The sequence below is a fragment of the Rhinatrema bivittatum genome, chromosome 13 (assembly GCF_901001135.1).
Source record: "Rhinatrema bivittatum chromosome 13, aRhiBiv1.1, whole genome shotgun sequence".
NCBI classification, from domain to species: Eukaryota; Metazoa; Chordata; class Amphibia; order Gymnophiona; family Rhinatrematidae; genus Rhinatrema; species Rhinatrema bivittatum.
Window position 1 is genome coordinate 59,495,838 of NC_042627.1, and position 20,125 is coordinate 59,515,962.

General features: G+C 42.0%; 2 protein-coding genes across 8 annotated transcripts in view; one reads left to right on the top strand and one right to left on the bottom strand.

The window, feature by feature from the left end:
* SQOR (sulfide quinone oxidoreductase) overlaps window positions 1-18,444 on the top strand; it is a 48,521-nt gene extending 30,077 nt beyond the window's left edge. For both annotated transcript variants that reach the window (XM_029575354.1, XM_029575355.1), the window contains exons 4-10: window positions 306-359; window positions 2,367-2,561; window positions 2,926-3,135; window positions 4,465-4,648; window positions 9,656-9,723; window positions 12,219-12,397; window positions 16,196-18,444. In XM_029575354.1, the coding sequence (XP_029431214.1) occupies window positions 306-359; window positions 2,367-2,561; window positions 2,926-3,135; window positions 4,465-4,648; window positions 9,656-9,723; window positions 12,219-12,397; window positions 16,196-16,253 (948 nt within the window). In that variant the 3' untranslated portion in view covers window positions 16,254-18,444. The remainder of the gene's footprint in view (window positions 1-305; window positions 360-2,366; window positions 2,562-2,925; window positions 3,136-4,464; window positions 4,649-9,655; window positions 9,724-12,218; window positions 12,398-16,195) is intronic.
* Window positions 18,413-20,125, bottom strand: part of LOC115075138 (nicotinamide riboside kinase 2-like) — a 34,596-nt gene continuing 32,883 nt past the window's right edge. For all 6 annotated transcript variants that reach the window (XM_029575361.1, XM_029575359.1, XM_029575358.1 and 3 more), the window contains one exon: window positions 18,413-18,654. In XM_029575361.1, the coding sequence (XP_029431221.1) occupies window positions 18,649-18,654 (6 nt within the window). In that variant the 3' untranslated portion in view covers window positions 18,413-18,648. The remainder of the gene's footprint in view (window positions 18,655-20,125) is intronic.

A 20,125-nucleotide genomic window follows, 5' to 3' on the forward strand; every position in this document is an offset into this window, starting at 1 on the left:
TCATTTCCAGCTAAAAGTTTTGGTTTGTCATTTTGGTGAACAGAGCAGCCATCCCCCTTTTATTAACTGGTCCAACATAAAGGCAGAATACATTTATTACCCCTTTTACTTATAGGCGACTATTCCTTATAAACTGAAGGGAGTAATATAAATCAAATCAATAAATATTATCTTTACAAATTTAAAAAAAAACAAACTATGTGAAGCACAACTGAGGCATTTGCAGTGGAAATTGCAGGTATTTGTTGAATTTCTGAGGTGCCATTAAGAGCTGTAAAATAACTGCACGTATTTTTATTTCCTAGATTTCTTACAAGTATTTGATCATAGCCCTTGGCATCAAGCTGCAGTATGAAAAGGTACGGCTAGCGGCTGGCTCTGCTGACTGGCAGAGCTCTTGGCGCGCTCCACAGCGTCGGACGCCAAGGCAGCCCGGCTTTCTCAATGCGCGAGTGCAAAATGCAGGACTACAAATCCCAGAATGCTTTGTGCTGAGAGCTGACTGTTCCTGGAGTTGAGAGATGGTGAGGTTTATGGGTTTTGACTGTCGGGAACTGGCTCCACGGCCCCACCTTTTGTGGTGTCTTGTCGGAACTGCCCAGGCTGGGGAGAGTCAAATGATTGATAGAAACCTAACTCTTCCATTTATTCCCCCTCTCCCCTGGGAAATAAGGTAAAACGAGATTTGCAGGTTGAGGCCTTTATGTTGGTGAACATGGAATGTATTTAAAATTAAAGCCAGGTTAGCCGTAACTGCTTTGTGTTGGTCTGTAAGTTGCCCCGCTCCAGGCGAGCGGTGCAGTTATATCCACCCTTTGAGGGAGAGAGCCAAGACCTTGCTCTGCTTACTCTATCCCCGCCCCCTTCTGCCGGGACCAGGGCCGGGATCCAGCACCAGGAGCCTTCATGCGCAGCTACCTGGGGATAAGTTTCCCTCTCTTTCGTGTCCCCTCCCAAATCACTTAAGCCCAATCATTGCAGCAGCAAATCCTCGGCTGGACGGAGGCCGTGAACCAGGGCTCCTGGTACAGTCAAGGGCCCTAAATCCGGCTGCATGACGACCGACGCGCTCGCCTCCGAGGCTCTGCGAGCACAAACATCCCCAGCCGACCTGACCTGGGATTGGAACCCAGGTTATGTGCCTGGAAGCAGCGGGCCGGCCCCGGTTCCTCTTGGACTCTGAGTCCTGTCGGCCAGCAGCCCGGGAGTCGTTCTCGGCACGGGCTCAGAGCTCCGTCGGAAGTGATGGAACGGATTCGCCCGCTGCTCCGCCGGCTTTCAGATTTGGGGTGAGGCCCTGTGCCACCGTAGCAATGGCAGGGTACTGTTCCACACCCCTCTCTGATTCAGTGACCCGTAGAGGCTCTGACCTGCCTCCACTCTCCATGGGCTCCTCTCCTTCCAGCTCCAGTGACCTGCGCTCCCTCCCTTCTGCGCTGCCGCAGTTTGGTGCCACCTTAACAATAAATGACTGAGCACAGAGCGACTGAGGAAGGCAGCCTTGGACAAAACACCTTTGCCATCTCCTACACACAGAGCCAGTGAAGCCTGTCAGCTTACAGTGAGACAAAAGACCTGTGCCCTCCTGCCCCCCCTCCCCCCAACTCTACCACTACAGGACCATTCCCTCCCCCCCCCCTCCCCCTCACTAGCTGTATACAGGGTAATTCAGTATTGCTCATTCCATTAAGAGAAATAGGAGATGCTTAGGAGTGCAGTTAAAGTGCCCCACCTGTGCTACAGCACCATCAGGCTGTCGGGTAAAGTCTGGGAAGTGAAATGAAATGAAATAAAAAAAAGTTTACAAACAGAAGCTGAATTAATGGATTAGGACTTGATGCCCTTTCAGGTTCTTGAAACTGGGACGGTCACTTTCCAACGAGATAGGATGCCGACTGCTTATCTGCGCTCCAGCAGGCCTGGCAGCTTGGCCGGGACTCCCCTGTAAGAGAGGGAACACACAAATAAAAGTAAATAAATAGGAAGCTGCTGGGAGATAATTCTATGGCAGTCTAATGAGTGTATAGCTGTGTATGCCAGTCCCTAGGGAGAGTGCATGGTAATTAATTAGCAAGAGTGAAAAAGCCCGGCTTGGGTATAAGCACCTTCTAATGAGAAAAGAAACCAGAGCGTCAACAGAAATCTGGAACATTTTGTAAGCGGCAGCATTGTCTTGTCGCTCTGTCATTATTGGTTTTACTGATCGGAAAACAATTTCCGGTAAGAGAGATGCTTACTCCTGGCCCCACACCATGACATCCTCTGCACTTTATGTCCCCACAATTCACTGACTTGGAGCATGCATTTTATGAGAATTTTCTCTTTTTTTTTTTTCTTATTCCCCCTTCATTTTTATTTTACTGTAGATCAAAGGTTTGCCTGAGGGCTTTAAATATCCCAAAATAGGCTCCAATTATTCAGTCTACACTGTAGAAAAGACGTGGAAGGCAATGCAAGACTTCAAGAAAGGCAACGCCCTCTTCACCTTTCCCAACACCCCTGTGAAGTGCGCCGGAGCTCCTCAGAAGATTATGTACCTGTCCGAGGCTTTCTTCCGAAAGGTACTGGGTGAGAGCTGCTTCTGAAGTCTTACTGACTGTGTGTCGCAATACCAGCTTTATGGACTGGAGTAGGGGGGTTAAGTGTATTGGGATATTTTGTGCTGCATTTATTTTATTTTATTTTATTGTTTTATTTGGTTTTATTTATGTACATCGCTTTGGAAATCGATTTTAAATAATTTTTTTAGAAATATTCTAGCTATTCAAATACCGACAAGTCAGGGAGACTGATAAACTATCAAAGTGAGTCTTTCATTCCTGTACTATTGTTTTCTCCTCTTAATCCGTGGATTTCTAAGTAGCAGGTTTGGATGGGTGTAAAATGTACTGAGAAAGTGTTGTTTGTTTTTTTTTTCTTTTTCAGACAGGAAAGCGATCGGAGGCCAATATAATTTTTAACACTTCCCTGGGAGCAATCTTTGGTGTGAAGAAGTATGCTGATGCCCTGCTGGAGATCATTAAAGACAGAAATATCACTGTCAACTACAGACAGAACCTCATTGAGGTCCGAGCGGACAAACAGGAGGCTGTGTTTGAGAACTTGGACAACCCTGGGGAAACAAAAGTGTTTCAGGTTAGTAAGTTATTTGGTTTTCGCCTTGGGGATCGCCCAACCAGTTGGGTTTTCCGGCTTCTCCACAATAAATAGACATCAGAGAAATTTGCCTACACTGGATATCCAATGTATGTAGATTTAATCCCTGCATATTCATTGTGGAGAGCCTGAAAACCCGACTGGCTGTGGGGTTAATGGGACAGGTTTGAAAGCTCCATGTCTAGTCACTTATTGAGTTATGCACTTTTAGCAAATTTATGAACGAAAAGGTTGCTTTACTTAGAGTACTGGCTCAGTTTTTTGGTGCACATTGTTTTTTTTTTCTGTCCATTTGATGACTGCAAAACTAAGCTTTTTGTGTTTAAACATGACAGATTGATATCTTGGGCTGTAAGTTGAGAACTTGCACATTTGTGAATTGCTGGGTTTTGCCTCTTCATGTTCAGGCTTACTTATCGATTACATATAAATACAGCCTGCAGCCGTATCGCTGAGGACAGCGTTGGTGGGTCAGCAAGGGGCGTTTTCTTCTGCTTCTATCGCAGTTGCCCACACATCTGCAGTTGTAGCTAATTCTACTGCTATTTTCAGTGCTATTACGTTTTCTTGATGACTTGTCTGATCAATTTAAGTGGAACTCTTGTATTTACTTCAGAGTATTCAGAAGTGGACAGGAATCGTCGGCTCAGTGTGCTGCAGCAGTCAAAAAAGCAAACAATGTTAGGAATTATTAGGAAGGGAATGGTTAATAGAACAGAAAATGTCATAATGCCTCTATATCGTTTCATGGTGAGACCACACCTTGAATACTGTGTACAATTCTGGTCGCTGCATCTCAAAAAAGATAAAGCTCTGGAATTTGTTGCCAGAGGAGGTGGTTAGTGCAGTTAGTGTAGCTGGGTTCAAAAAAGGTTTGGATAAGTTCTTGGAGGAGAAGTCCATTAATGGTTATTAATCAATTATACTTAGAGAATAGCCACTGCTATTAATTGCATCAGTAGCATGGGTTCTTCTTAGTGTTTGGGTAATTGCCAGGTTCTTATGGCCTGGATTGGCCACTGTTGGAAACAGGATGCTGGGCTTGATGGACCCTTGGTCTGCCCAGCATGGCAATTTCTTATGTTCTTATGGACTAGCATCCAGTGAAATGCCACAGAAGCTGTAGTATTTGTGTTTGATGCATTGTGCCAGATCTGAATGCTTTTGTACGAGCACAGGCCAAAAGGGAAACCACTGTCTGTCTCTGTCTTGAACGAGCCAAAAACAGCATTGGCAGGTGCATGCTTAGTTGTTCAGCTTGTCTCCTAAACTGTTCGATATCTTTTTTTTTTTTTTTTTTATGCACAGTATGAAATGCTTCACGTCACGCCCCCCATGGGTCCGCCGGATGTGTTGGTGAACAGCCCGGTGGCAGATGCCGCAGGCTGGGTGGATGTGAACAAGGAAACACTCCAGCATACGAAGTACCCCAATGTCTTCGGCATTGGGGATTGCACCAATCTCCCCACATCCAAAACGGTTGCAGCTATAGGTAAATGGAACCTATTTTCGGGGTGGTTTTCCACTTGGTAGTGATTTGTTGTAGGTGTTATAAGTGCTGGAGCTGAAACAGGACTTCCTCTGCCATTCTGGGTCGGGTCTGTAAGTCCCAGCGTGCACAGATGAGGAGTGCTGATCTGTCCTGGGCCCAGTGCTGGAAATGGTTCAGCAAATACGCACAAGGAGAGTTAGAAAAGAAAGAAGCCAGGAAATATACAAATATTTTGCCTATGCAGAGCACCAAAAAGGATCCCAAAGTGCTTTTTAGAAATAATTCTTCAGAAATGTCTGCAGCCCTTCTGAGCTGCTGATTGTGATGTCTGATCTGCAAAGGCAAGAGGGGGTAAAAAGAGTAATAAAGCCGTCTTTTTATCCAGGTAAAATTGATAAAAAGAGGGAGAGAAGTGCAGATATCTGGAGGGGGAGTTCCGCTGATTTTATGATGATCAAGATTTCAGTTTCCATGACAGAAGCTCTAAGCTCCATCCCAAGAAACGGTATTAGTGGGGGGTTATGCCAGAAGTAATGTTTTCTGGACGGAGCGTAAAATGAGACCCGGGTTATGTACTCGAGGCAGCTCTGTTCACTTCAGCAGTTAACGCCCTTTAGAAAGGCCAAGTGTGTTCTGCGCATGAAGTGGTAGGGGTGGGATTTTTTTTTTTCCTCTCCACCAGATGTTATCCGAAGGTGGGACCATCCTCGTCCAGCGACCTCGGTAATCTAAAGCTCCTGGCCCAAGCTTTGTATTCTGTGGCTACTGTGCAGCATCTTGATGTATAAACATGAGGAGGGGGGGAGGGAAAGAGCGAGGAGAACTAATGAACTGAGCAGCTTGGGAGGTGCAGATCACAGGTTTGCAGCAGTGGCCTGTTCTCTTGCCTCACAGATGCTTTTGGGATTCTTCAAGATAACATTTTCCATCTTTTGGGTGGTGGTCTAGCCTGTCTCCCCTTCTGATAGTACATTCCCGTCATTAGCTGCCTCATTCACGTGCTGTACTGATTCCCTCCTCTGTAAAGTGTGAGGATATTACAGACCACGAGACGCATGTGCTCAGACGGCCTGTACAAACTGTACTTTTGCCACCGTGTGAAAAATCTTTATCTTGTTTACCAGCTGGCGGTTCTGGTGGATAAAAGCTGCTCTGGCTGATTTTTCTTCAGAAGTGCAGCTTCCCCTTACGAGGTACTGCGACTGCCAGCACAGACAGGACTGGATTTCCTTGGAACTAATCCTGGATTTGCTTCCCCACCCCTCGTGCAGGAAGGAGTAAGGCAGATCTTAAGGATTATTTTGCCTGCAAAGCTCACAGGCCAATCCTAATAAAGCAGCATGGAAAATGGCCGCTCAGTGTTGAGCGCCTGCTTTCCTAACGCGCCCAGCCACCTCCCCTGGGTGCGTGACAGAATACTTAAATGAGGGGTCGCGCTGCCAAGGAGGCACTAGGGAGAAATGTGCACCCCTAGCACCTCCTCGGCAACGGGTGCCCAGGAGAGGTGGCTGCCAGTGGGTTAGGAAAACAGACGCTCATTAATTGAACATCCCTTTTCCTTACCTGACCACTGGCACACTTTATTTATTTGTTTGTTTGTTTTTTTTAAACCTTTTGGTTCCTTCGACTTAATATCACCATGACATTAGGTCAGAGAATCTACAGAAAAGCAGTATTTTCTGCTTTTCTGCACACTTTTATGGGCTGCTCTGACGAGCGCTATTAGTTTCGCGGGGGGGGGGGAGGGGGAAGAGGGGGTTGGATGCTCATTTTGGAAGCGCTTATCCCCTTATGGAATAAGGGGTTGTGGACACGTATCCAAAACCCGCGTCCAACCGCGGGTTAAACAGCGCGCTCAGCTGAGCGTACTGCGTTGTATGGGCCTGTCAGTAAGTAAACGTGGATTTTTTAAGATGTAGGTTTAGGGTCTCATTCCTCAATGAGCCTTAACTACCCCACTCCCTGCTGGAGAAGGAGCGGTTAGAGGAAAGATGAATTTTGTACGGGAATATTTGCAGAATCCCACTGTACAGCTCAATCCCAGACCATAGCATGGCAGCATTATGCTGATCAGGGCCTGCCTGAACAAGGGGGGGGTTTGTTAATTTTCTGTTCAGAACTCTTTTTTTTTTTTTCCTGGCAATTTTTTTTTTTCCTACCCCCCCCCCCCCTCCCCTCCCCAAATAAGAGCACAAATGTTAACATTCAGGAGGACGGATAAAAAACAAACAAACCATAAACAAAATCACCCACCATGCAAACAAATTGTCAGGGCCTTCTAACGGCTCTTGTGAATGTGGTTTGGGTTCCATATCACAAACTTCTGCTGCGTGAGGAAAATTTGGTGGTCTGAATAAATAGAAGACTGCAGACTGATCCAGACCTGCTGCCCCAGCATTTATTGATTGACTTTTATTTTAAAGTCGGAGAATGAGTTGTCCAAAGTGGTGTACAAATCAGCCAATTTATAATAATAATTCACACATTACATCTTGTGGTCCAGTTTGATTCTCCACGTTACATTTTATGTTAAACAAGCTTTCCATGGGAAACTCATTTAGAACCCTAAATTGAACTCTTGGAATGTCACTGGCATGTTAAACTTCTAAATATCAAGTTGCTGGTACATATTGCCAGGACCGGATTAAGGCCAAGTGACAAGCATAAAGACTCAATGAGTGCTGAAGGCGAAATTAGAGATTAAAAAATTCAGTTTTCTTCCAGGCCAGACCCCACAACTACATTGAATATAAACTTTTAAAAATTTTATTTAACACTAAATAGCAGTAAGCAATATAAACAAATTACTTATAACTAGGGGGGTAACAGAAAACAATGCAAATTCTCAGCATTTTGTGGTGCCAGCCTTCCCTTGCTCCATATGCTCGCGCTTACTTTGCTTTAATTAATCCAGGGCTGCATATCGCCATTTGAGATGTATGAACCAGTGTTGCATAAATACAAAAACATTACTGGCCGAGCAAGGAGGGAATTCCAAAAGCCAGAGTAATAGTGGTTGGTTGGTTTGTTTTTTTTTAAACTGAAATCTTTTGTAGAGGATATTGTAGTACCACTTGAGTTTTTGAGACCCCACAGACCTCCTCTGTAGATGTTGTAAGACCTGTGAGACACTGCAACATTCTCTCTTGGTCCAGTTACAGGATACCTGTGGCAGAACAAGGGTTTCAGCTGTCAATGTCGTCATTTTTCTACCCTTTCCCTTTAAAACCTCCTTATTTGTTACTGACTTTAAACTGCAGGTGGCTGCTTTCAAAAGTACAGTTGTCTACAACACTAGCAGCTGGTGCTGACAGGGTTAATGCCCGGAGGCAGAGTAACAGGAGCTGCCCTGAGGAGAGCACAGCTGAGAGCTGAAAGTGTGATAAGACATGAGTTCAAGATGTGCCTTGAACTTTAGCATACATTTACTTTACTCATGCCCTAAAAAAAAAAAAGAAAAAGTTAACTCCCAATGCAGTGAGCTTGCAAGTGTAAAAAAAAAAAAAAAAAAAGCCAAACCAAAAAAAAAACCCCCAGAAAATGGGCAGATGAAACATGAATATGCACAAATAGAGGCCAATATAAACTTAGCCAGATAATCAGTGGGATAAATGTCCTGCTGAATTTACTCGCCTAAATTACAAGTAGCCAGATAACTTAAAAATCGTAACCTGCTGTGTCTAAATTATAACAGGTTTTAAAATTATTCAAAAGAATATAGCCTAAGTTGCACTGTTTGGTAAAAAAAAAAACAAAACCCCCCAAAAACCTTAAACTACAGAATAGATTCTTTTAAAAAAACTAGTATGCTATGTTTTAACTATGCAAAAAAAACCAAACCCCATGCTGTGTAAAACGTATACAGTTTCCATAAAGCTAAAACATAGGCATTGTACTGCTGGTCAGCTGCTGCACTGTAAAGCAATTGAATAATTGAGAGACTGTATCTGGGCTTAGTGAGCTTAATACAAAAAAAAAAAAAAGTGTAGCAAGAGGTGCCAGGGAAGCCTGACTGTCACATACTTTGCCCTGTGTGTCACCCCAGTGCAGAACATTTCTAGGCATGGCTAGGGGGTAGGGAACAGGAATTCTGCCTGAGTCTGAGAAGGTCACTTGAGGACATTCTTGCAAGTGCCTGCCTGCTTTAAAAACATTACGGAGGATGTTGGCAGATGTGAGCGGTGATGTAGCATGGTGCATTTCAAGCCCGGTTATCAGAGTTGTTTCACTAGGTTGATTTTGTGTGGTTTCTTTAGATTTACTTCTCAGTTGTGCTTTATGGACCTTTTGAAAACAAACCCAACCTAACTGGCCTGACCTATGAAAGGTCAGGAGTGCTCTGCAAGTGCCCTGCAGCCCCAGCTTATGGGCTACTGTGAACCGGGTGGTACATCCACTGAGACAGCCACCAGTGCTGTGGTGTCCCGCAGTGGGTGACAGGAGAAGATTTTCTCACTTGGAGCCTTTCATGAGGCTGCCTTCCTTTGCAGGTTCAGGGGTCTGATTGAACCTCCAGCACTTTATATTCTGCCTGCGATCCTCTTTGTTTTGCTTCCGTGAATGTCTTTTTAAAATGTTCGGGTGTGCCAGGGCACCAGCAGTGCTGCAGCATTTGTGAGGCAGAGACCTTATCTCTCACTGAGGCCGGTCTCCATGTCCAGCCACAAAAATCTCCTTGGTCCCTTTCTGCAGTGAAGGGAGTAAGGCATTAAGTAGGCTGGGGATAAATAGGAAAGGCCCTGCTGCCAGATAACGCTGTGGCTTCCTAGCCCTGATGATAAATTACGTGCACAGAACCATCTTTCCCAGAGACACAGAACGGCCTTATGCCTTTTCCTCTTTGGGAAGGCTGGGAAAAATTAGCTTGTTTGGTTTTAAATCATCTAAAATCTATGAACATCGCACACAAGCCATTTGCTGATTGATAAGCAGTGTAAATCAATTTCAGTGCTTGAAGCCTTGAGATTATAAAACTGCCGTGCTGTAACCCTATTTCTTTTTCTGCAGCTGCACAATCAGGAGTGCTTGATAAAACAATATCCTTGATCATGAAGAACCAAACACCCACCAAAAAGGTATGTCCGAACGACTCGTCAGTTTTAAGCTTTCTTCTCTTTCAGATCCCCACTCTGGGCTCTAGCGGGAAACAGCTTACCGTCCATGTGACTCAGGGCCTGGGAAAATGAGAGCGCCAAAGAGCAGCTTTTGGGGGCCCTTGCTGGTCGGGCGCATGTTTAGCTTGCTCTTCAGAGGCGCGACTTGGTTCTGAGGAGGGATGAAAGGCCAAATCTCAGCCTTGTGCATGTGTGAGCAAGGTAGCCTCAGCTCAGTTGGCTCTTCTGTTTTACAGATCTTTTCCCCAACACGTCCACCTCTAGTTTGGAACATCTTTACTTTTGGCAAAACTGCAAAATCCCTCTTAGCTTTGCAGGAAACCTGTTCAGTTTGCCGACGAGGTACAGAAAAGAGAAGATTTCATTTAAAGGGGTCTTACTGCCTTATGCCTTAGGAACTCATTGTGCTCTGCACCGTTGTTTTGGCTTCCTGTATTCTGCTGTTCCAAGGAGGATTTCATTTCTGCCCCGAGAATCCTTCTGTGGTCCAAGATAATGGTACTATTCCCTTCCAAACTGAGGCGCTTTAATGCTATGTGAAAGGTTGGCCAAATTAAAGGCATCGAAATAATAAGAGTTCACAAATGTAGTAGTATTGTAGTGGTGAGCTGCTTTGGGTCTACCACGGAGGAAGGTGGTGTAGAAGTACAGCAGTAGAATATAAACGAAGGGCACTTACTGAGTTAGGGAAACCAGCATTAGTAAATGATGGCAGATGGAAGGTCGGTTGGCCCATCCAATTGCCCAGTGTGTTTTCTTCCTCCAGTTTTTCTATCGCTTTAGGGTAGATGAGCATATTTTATTTATAACATTTGTATACCCCCCCTCCCCCCCCAGCAAAGTTTCTCTGTGGCTTTCTTTAAACCAACCCTAGCTCCCCCACCATGTGTGTTTTTTTTTTTTTTTTAATCTAATCTCTCAATCCTGTTCTCATCACTGCTCTCTAACATGAATGAGCATGTTTATCTCGGGGGCGTAACCATGACTGCTTCATTCCCCAGCCTTTTTGGAAGCTTGATGCAGCTGTGTAAAAGGTTAAGTTCCCAAAATTTAAGAAACTTGACAAAAGTTGAGATGTAAATCAAACTATAGCGTGGAACAGCAAATAATATGTATTTCTATCTATATGTATCTTCAGAGCTGCTGTGGTTCAATGTATTATGAGTTATCTGGGGCCCTTTTTGACTGTCTGCACAATCGGCTTGGCACCTACACATGGCCAGAGATATATAATAGCCGTCTTACTACTATATTGATTTATATAAGTTATGAGTGGATATGCATTTGCTTCTCCCTGGATTAAAAGGTTATGGCTCATGTGTAAGGGTGGTGGTGCGATTGCCCCATCAACAATAACTTTAGAAAAAAGAGAGAGCAAATCCTTTTTCTTTCCCCAGCATATCTTCGGAAGCACTCGCCCTTGTGGTGTGCGGTCCAGCATTGCTCATTGAGCTGTTTGCTCTATGACACAGGGGGAGAGTGGCACGTGGATTGTGTTGGGTTGTTCCTAGGGTAGGGACCCGTACTAACAACTTTCTTGATTGCTCCAATGTGTTGTTCCAAGCTGAGGATGTGGTGAAGGGTGGAGAAGGGATACTGTGAGATAATGATTGGAGGGAGGGACCAATGGAGGAGTAGCCTTGTGGTTAGAGCAGTGGGCTACCAGGAGACCAGGGTTAGAGTCCTGCTGCCGCTCCTTGTGACCATGGGCAAGTCACTTTACCCTCCATTGCCTCAGGTACAAACTTAGGGGGTCATTTATCAAAATGCGCTAAAGCGTTTTCGCATGCGTTAAGGGCTTATCGCATGCGAAAAGCACCGTTAACGCATGCGATTGGCCCTTAACGCATGCAATAGCACCATATCGTATGGTGCGATGCAAATCTGAAAAAGAGGAGGAGTTAGGGGCGGGAGTGGGCTGGGTTTGCCAGACTGCGAAGTGCTATAGCACAGACTTAACGTTGATTTTAACTACACCTTTTTCAGTAGTGTTAAGCTGTGCGATAGCTTGCATTACGGGGCGGTAAGGTGTTAGCATATTTCGTGATGTCTCCTGAAAGGCCTGTTTTAGTAGATTTGAAGCTCCTGGAGCACCAGCTTAGCCATTGAGAGTGAGAGAGAGACTAGCCATAATGTCCTCTCCCTAGATAGGTATTTGTATCCCTATTGGAGGCCCACCTAGTAACTCTAGGTGAGGTTTAGGTATTAGTGTAGGGGGTTAGGGGCCACTTTGACATTCAACATACGAACAGAACAGTGGTCTCTTGTGAAGATTTGATGACCTACGGAGAGAGGAAACTCACCCAAAGATGAGATTTGTGCAACCTAGCTTGATGTTACCCAGGTAGAGTGTCCATCAAGCCCCAATTGCTAAGGCTTTCGCCTTATCTTTCTTTCATGTGCCTTTTTTAACCTTTTATATAACCTGACTTGCATTTGTTTGTCATTATTTGTAGTATGATGGATATACTTCCTGTCCACTTGTAACTAACTATAATAAAGTGATACTAGCGGAATTTGATTACAATGCTCAGCCCCTGGAAACATTCCCCATTGACCAAAGCAAAGAAAGATGGACCATGTACCACATGAAAGCTGATATGATGCCGTTCCTTTACTGGTATGGATTGCTAAAGTAAGTGCGGTAATACCAGTGTACTTCAGCTGTGTTTGTTAACCACAGATTAATCATGACGTCTCACTGCAGTTCATGCTTCTATTTTCAGAAAAGTACCGTTCTAGAAGGAGCGAGCTAATCAAGTCTTTCTTTTAACTGAACACCAACACGGATATAAATTAAAAAGCAACAATTGATGAGCTTCGTTCATTGTTCATGTAACTGGTGTGTGAAATCCTGTGCACACGGACCGACGCTAGGGTCTGATGTAATAAGGTGTGCTCAGCAATTGTGAACACAGTTTTTGTGCACAAACTTTAGTTCGGATGCAGCAAGGAGTTTTGTGTATAAAAATGTGCATGTAAAACTGTGCCTGCGGCTTGGCGCCCTTCCGTAGTAATAAAGTCATTAACTATTAACCCCCCCCCCCCCGAGTTATGCTGACTTAACTCGAGAGTTCTTAGTGCTGGAAAGTTTACTCCGGGTTAGAGGTGCACTACAGATTGCAGGGCTAGCGTCAAGTCTATGGGCCAAAGCAGCAGTTCTGGTGCCAGGAGCTGTAATCAGAATTTATGCATAAGAAAACAGTGTGTGCACCTGTTTTCTGCATGTGAATATGATTTATGTGCACAAAACGTTTTCTGCGCTGAAAGCATTTTTGTGTGTATAAATCATTTTATGTGCACCAAATAAGAATAAATCATGTCTTGTGTGTATAAATCCTGTCAAGACTCTCCCCACCACCAGAGTGAGTGTGATCAGTCTGTGCTGAGTGTACATTTTAACTCATTTGTGTGCATACTTAACTCCCTATTCATTAGCACATCATTTGCTTACTGTATCAGGAGTTAATAATATTTTTAGCACTTGTTTGCTGAATGTTTGCACACAGTCTTACTATAGGGCTTATTACATTGACCCCCTACTGTGCTATGCAAGAATGGTTGCTTTCTTGTTTGCAAGATGTCATTTTACTAAAAATATTTTAAGGCTGCCAAAATTTAAGTCCAACCATATTGTCTTTGCCTTATATTATCCTGAAGAGGCAAACAGCATTATAAAGGGTTGTTAAAAGCAAAAGTGATTTTGATGGCACATAAGTACCATTTTATGGATTAACACCATCAAAAAAGCTGTTTGGAATATGTATTTTATGAGCATTGACGCATTAGCAGTTGAGAAAGTAGCGTCTGTAGGAGATGCAGAATGCATGGAAGCAGTTTGAGCTAGCTGAAAACCATGATGATGATTACTATTATTCTCCTAACTGTGCATTTGCAGGGTACCTCTAATTAGATTGCTTAATAAAGAACAGGGTTCCTTCTATACAGGAAATGTTGCAATTCATATTGTATATTTTACATAATTTAGGAATATATAAAGAGGTCAAAATCCACACTGACATCTCTCTTTATTGGAGTGACATAATACATTTGTAATTAGCTGATGTAGGGAGCAGAGCTCTGAAAAGCCTGTGCAGAATGAGCTAAGGAAGATGGCTGATCAGAAGGGCAATTCAAAAGCTTGGTTTTATGGCTATAATTAAAATTTAAAAATGTTCTCTTTAAAGTGTGATGATATTGCCTGATGGGGCACATGAAGATATTTTTCCAGAAGAAAGCTCAAGTGCTTGCGTTGGGGGCATCTTTTTTTTGCTTCTTTTTTAAGCTCTCATGCAAGTGCATTATTAGTTTTCAAGCGAATAAGTTCACTTTTTCTATCGTGAGCATTTTCCGTTGGAAACATTTTTTGCAAGATAAGGTTACATGATTTTGTTTTTTCTTCTGAGATGGCTGTAGGCTAAGTAACAACCTATGATAACCTACACTTGCCATGAACTATGCTTAACTTTAACTTTACCTACCTTATTGTCCTTACTTTCTCTTTTTCTTAGTATCTTGCCCTCTGAGTATATATGCACATGGTGCAGTTTTCTGAGATTTTTAGTTTCTTTCCTATTTGTTTCAAGTCTAGAGCATTGTTCCTTACAGTTTACTTGTAAATCTCAAATGTTTGGGGGGAAAAAAAAGTGCAATTTTCAAAAGCTTATCTGGGTAAAATGGCCTGATTGAAATGTGGTTAATTACGTGCAGGTTCCATAGCTTGCCTGCTTTTAGTCCCATTAGACAGGCATTCCTGTGGGTGTGTTTTAATTTGAAGGAGGAAAACAGCATATGGACACTGCTTTTCAAAACATACATAGATTAGTTTGTTCTCCCCCATCACCTGTGTAAGTAGCAAGTGCAAAGTACACAAACTTTTAAAAGCCCCAGCACTTGCCGAAACTGGGAGATACCAGAGTGTGTCGGGCTGGCAAGCCAAGCATATTTTCAAAGCTGCCCAAATACGCACGCATCTCCCAGTATGCGCACACATGAAAAAGTCCAAAGGGGCAGGGCATGGGTCTTCCTGGATTTATGAATGAAACCAGCATGTAAAAACGTATGTGCACAAGCATGTGGCAGGGTCCCCCACAGCATAACTTTACTTCTGCTATGGCTGGCATGTGAGTCCTAAAACACAAAAATATAGGCATCGCCAGCAGGGTTTTAAGTGGTGGGGTTAAGAGGGTGAAAGGAAGGCTATTTAAATAAGGGGGTTAGGAAGTCTTATTCCATACCTGGGTGAACTGGGAACAAGGTGGTTTAACTGGCAACTGCATCAGTGTATATTTCTGTTAAAGTCCTCCCACTTACGCGATAGAGGCAACATTTGTGTACGCATGCACACGTCCAGCCTATTTTATACCATTCCCTTATTTTTATCTTCCTTGTTAACAATTTCCATGTTTTATTGTTCAATGTATTGACAAAGAAAAAGCTTGATTTCCTGCATTTTTTGTTGGAATGTAAACCGATGTGAAATGTAAAATCGAACACCAGTATATAAAAATAAATAAAATAAATGTGCGCATATACAGTTGTATGCTATAAAATGGCCATTTCTGGACATGAGTCGGCATATGTGCGCCCACGCACTGGTATTAAAGTTACCATCTAAATGTGCATGCTTTGTACTTGCTAATTAAAAAAAAAATAATGCAGGTAGTTTCTTTGAAAAGTTGCATGAAGTATGCACATTAAAACTGCCCATTTATTTTTCAACAATGCAGGCTTTTGAAAATTTTCCTTCAAGTCAATTCTAAAAAATCCATTTCAGCCACGGGTTGGCTAGCAAAGTCCCCCAGCTAAACTTATTTGGCTGTTCAGTGTGGTATCTATCTCTGGCTATCAAAGTTAACTGAATAAGTTTAGCCACCTAACTTTAGGATAGCTTTTAAGTCAAATAATACTGAAAATTGGCATTTACCCACATAACTTTGCAAGCTAGCTGACTCCACTCCATAACACCCCTGCCCTGCCTATAAGTTAGCTGGATAACTTTTTTTTAGCTGGCTACTGTAGAGCCATTTATTGAGGTGAGATTTTCAGTTTCTGCCATTTGTCCGGCTAAATTCAAATTTCTGCCATTTGTCTGGCTAAATTCAAATTTAGCCAGACAAATGTCACTGCATATCAACCTCTAGGTTTTATCACCAAGGTATTGCATCAGCAGCATCATTGGCTCATTGTTCACTGACCTAATGAAGGGCACATAATTTGTAACTAGTTTGAGAGCTATTAAATTAAGCTAAAGGTGTTGCCTACAGCATTTTTGTTGATCTTTGTAAGAGGACCAACATAACAACCACATTAATTTAACAATGATAGAGGGACTAGCATGCCTGCTTGTGAAAAAAAGTATGAGATCTTTACTGTACATAGATTAGACAGGATGCTGATTTAATGCTTTTTTTTTTTTCATATTCTTTTCTAGTGGATTCTGGGGAGGGCCGGCTCCCATAAGGAAATTGCTTCATCTGGGCCTCAAGTAACAAGGATACTCATTTAATAATTGGTCTTTCAAAGGGTTTGATATACTGTTCATTTTTTTTTCTGCCACTATAGTTTAGTAATTAATAGAACAATGTCCTTTTTCATATGAACACCTTAATCATTGGAATCATGTCTGTACCTTTTGCCAAGGTAAATATTTGATAATTATAAATGGTAAAAATACTACATAATGGAGATTATAGTTTGACACGTTTACCAACATATTTTAGATGTCCAAAATTTTGAATATGGTAAGCATGTACAGGGTGATAAGGAAAAGGAGGTGGTTGAGTTTCATATATAATTCTTTGCTCCAAAAAGATTCTGATATCTCTTTTTCAAAGTTTAATTGTATTCTAATCTATATTTTTATGTATTCTCTTCTAAAATATTGAACTTTTCTCTGCCTATGCACAAAATACACCAAAAGGCCTGCTTCCATAAATCCCTATCAGAATGGAAGGACTATCATGAAGTGTTGAACATTAAGACCACAAAGTGGTCTGTTGCCAGGCATCAGTGGAAGCGATACTAGAAACCTTTAGAAGGGTTTCAGATTTGGAGCCTTTTGCTTTTCCAACTATTAAATATATTCAAAGAAATACTGGCAAACCTTTTCAGAGAAGCACATCTTATTGAACCTGGCTTGTGGAACTTTATGATTACACAAAGCAGCAAGTGAGCAGACATCAGTAGTAGGTGACTAATTGCTCCTGGGGTGACTTGAACAGGCTCAGTTGAGGCAGTCATCGTTTTCTGGCAACAGAGGTATGAGATCTGTCCATCACTCTAACATCTGGGATTTTGACAAGGTAGTGTTTTCAAAACTCTTTTTGGGGAAAAAACAAATGCAAGAGGCTTGTAAGCAAGCACAGTTTGCCCTCACTCGGTGGAGACTTTTCAATAAAACTACAACCTGCATGCTGCCTGAAATGGACCAATTATTATTTCTAAATCTACTTTTACTCTTTGGAGATCTAAACATTCTTGGTGGTGGATGATGATGGTTCTAGTAGGAAATGTCAATAGCTTTTCATATAATTTGTATTTATATATTACTTTTCAAACAAATTGGAGCCCACTGCACTTACTACTTTCAAATCATACCTTTAGCAACCTCAAGGGTGCTTGATAATAGTACAGTACTAGTACCTGTATTGCTAGAAAGCTTCCAAAAGGCAGAAAAACAGGAACAATGATCTTATATATATCCAATTTGTTATGTAAATTGGAGGCACACAAATATTGACCTTCCCAAACAGCTGGTGGTAGACTGGAGCTTTTCAGTTTAAAAAAAAATTGTTTCATAATTTACTACTTCTATATTATTGTAAGGTGCCATTTTACTGAATGTCTGTCACAGCCATAGCTTCTGTTAAATTTTTACTAATAAATAACTAAATTTAAAAGTAACTTCTGTGGGTAAAGTATATGCACATACTTTTATATCCATAGCAGAGAGGCATTCTGAAAAGTAGAGTCTGACTGATTTCAGGACTTACATACACTTTAGATTTTAAAATGGATGCACACATTCTTTTGGCAAAATTATGCACATTACATAGATAAGTTATGTAGGCATAGTTTTGCTGAGAATTTTCAAAAGCAAGTTTCTGCATGTAAGTCTGCTTTAAAAAGTATTCTAACTGCTACACTTATTTATCCAGCTGACTTGTACACAGTCTTACAAAATTACCCCCAACACAATCTAGATGTTTTGAAGACTGCTTCCTGTGGCCATGCAGTACCTCTGACTTCTTTATAAGCTGTTTTGTTTTTGTGAATGTTGTGCAAGTTGTATTTTCAATAATACTGCATTTTCAGATATAAAAAAAATGAAAATTTTTATGTTTACAGTAAACATTGAAAAGGAGAAATTAGTGTTAAGTTTCCTTGCCTTGAATTCTGCTAGAGCTGTCCAGCTATGTGGCTTATATCGCCCTCTCAGCAGATGAGAGATAATCACAGAACTGTATAAAGCACCAAATGTGATTTTTCAATTTGTAGATATAAATAGTAATACAATGGGTGCATTGTTTTCTTGTCCAGTATATACAGGGCATCTTTTATAATTGCTAGTCAAACTGTCTCCTCCTCCCCCCACCTGAGAATGAAGTAGGCTACAGTAAAAAAGATTTAAAAAAAAAAAGCCATCCAGTACTTCAAGAATGCTTTATTGATGTGGAGTGTTAAGTAGAAACCATGGACAGAAAGCTATCCAGTTGTCATTCCAATATCTGAACAAAAAGGTAAGGTTAAAAAGAGATGTCTTCGCTCACAAATCAAAATGGTATGTACACAAGCTGAAAATGTGAGTTAATAAGAATAAAAAGCAATACATTAAAAGCTGTGACAGACATCTTTTTTGTAGAAGAAAATCTGAAGTGTGGCCCCTTAAGTCTGTAAAAGAAAAAAAACAGTTGGAAATTCAGTTTAAAACAATTTGTTTGAATTTATACATTTAATCAAACTTATTTCCAGCACAGATGCATAATCACAAATACGATTAAGTGACTTTGCAATTATTTAAAAACTATAAAAATGTAAGGTTCCACAAAATTAGACAAATGGATTTTACAAAATAATGTTGCATTAAATTGAGTTTTTTGTTTTGTGTTTTTTTTTAGAAAACGGTTTTTATTAGTTTTCAACATACACAATGCATTGGCCAATATAGAGCAAGCAGTTTAATGGAGTCTCACCCAGCATTGTGGGAAAGTAAGATCGACATTATCTTTTCCTTTTCAAATTATATCATGTATATCAACTAAGAAAAAGCTTAGACTAGGAATTATTTTCTGAATTTATAATTTGGAAATTTAAAAATGAAAAACAAAATTGAAAATTGGGATGAAGAGCTTATTTTATCTCACAGGGGCGTGTCGGGGGCGGGCCCGGGGGCGTGGTTACGGCCCGGGGCCATTCCCTCCGAGGCCCGGAGCGGCCTCGGAGGGAACGGAGGTAGGCTGCGCGGCTCGGCGCGCACCGGCTATACGGAATCGGTAGCCTTGCGCGCGCCGATCCAGGATTTTAGCGGCTACGCGCGTATCTACTAAAATCCAGCGTACTTTTGTTTGCACCTGATGCGCCAACAAAAGTACGCCAAATCGCGCTTTTTGAAAATCTACCCCATAACATTCATGTGCTTCATCTCAAATTACATAGAAAAAGGTCAAAGTGTAGGTGCTACTGTTTTATTGGATTAAAGTAAAATTTACTGTTTGACTAGCTTTTGAGAGCAATGAGCCCATTATCAGGTTCGGTGAAAATAAACTAGGAATGATCTTGCAGAAATATAAAAGTATTGTACAGCTTGCATTTACAAAGGTGGCGGTTGGTTTCTAAGCAGTAGGGAGCTCTAAAATAAAAGGAGGCAGGGGACTTGACACTTTCAAAGAGATGAGACGGGAGAGAAGCAGACCTTCTGCCAGGGCCACCAGACCATACTTTGCCTCTGGAAGACCTATCATACTCTAAATTGAAATGATGGGTTGTGGCTTTGGGGAAGGGGGGGTGCAGTATTAATAAAAACAGTAGTGAGCTGTTTCTGAGCTCAATTCTGAGCTTCTAGGCCTTCACATCTCAAAATCTGGAGCAATGTGTTGATGGAAGAGCCAAATGTATCCTCAGTGAGCAGTGTGTCCCTTTCTGTCAATTCAAGTACATGGAGCAGTTGGCATGCTGAGGCTTCACCATGCACCATGCACAGAGAAGACTATGTCAATGTGGTCTGGATTACTACAAACCTACATTTGTAGTAATGCAACGTGTAATTTACTTAGATGTTTTAGCATCATCCTGATGAAAGAGGCATAGCTTTCAAAAGTGAAAATTTATCTCTGTGTAACTAAGAGAGCGAATCGGCTATGTC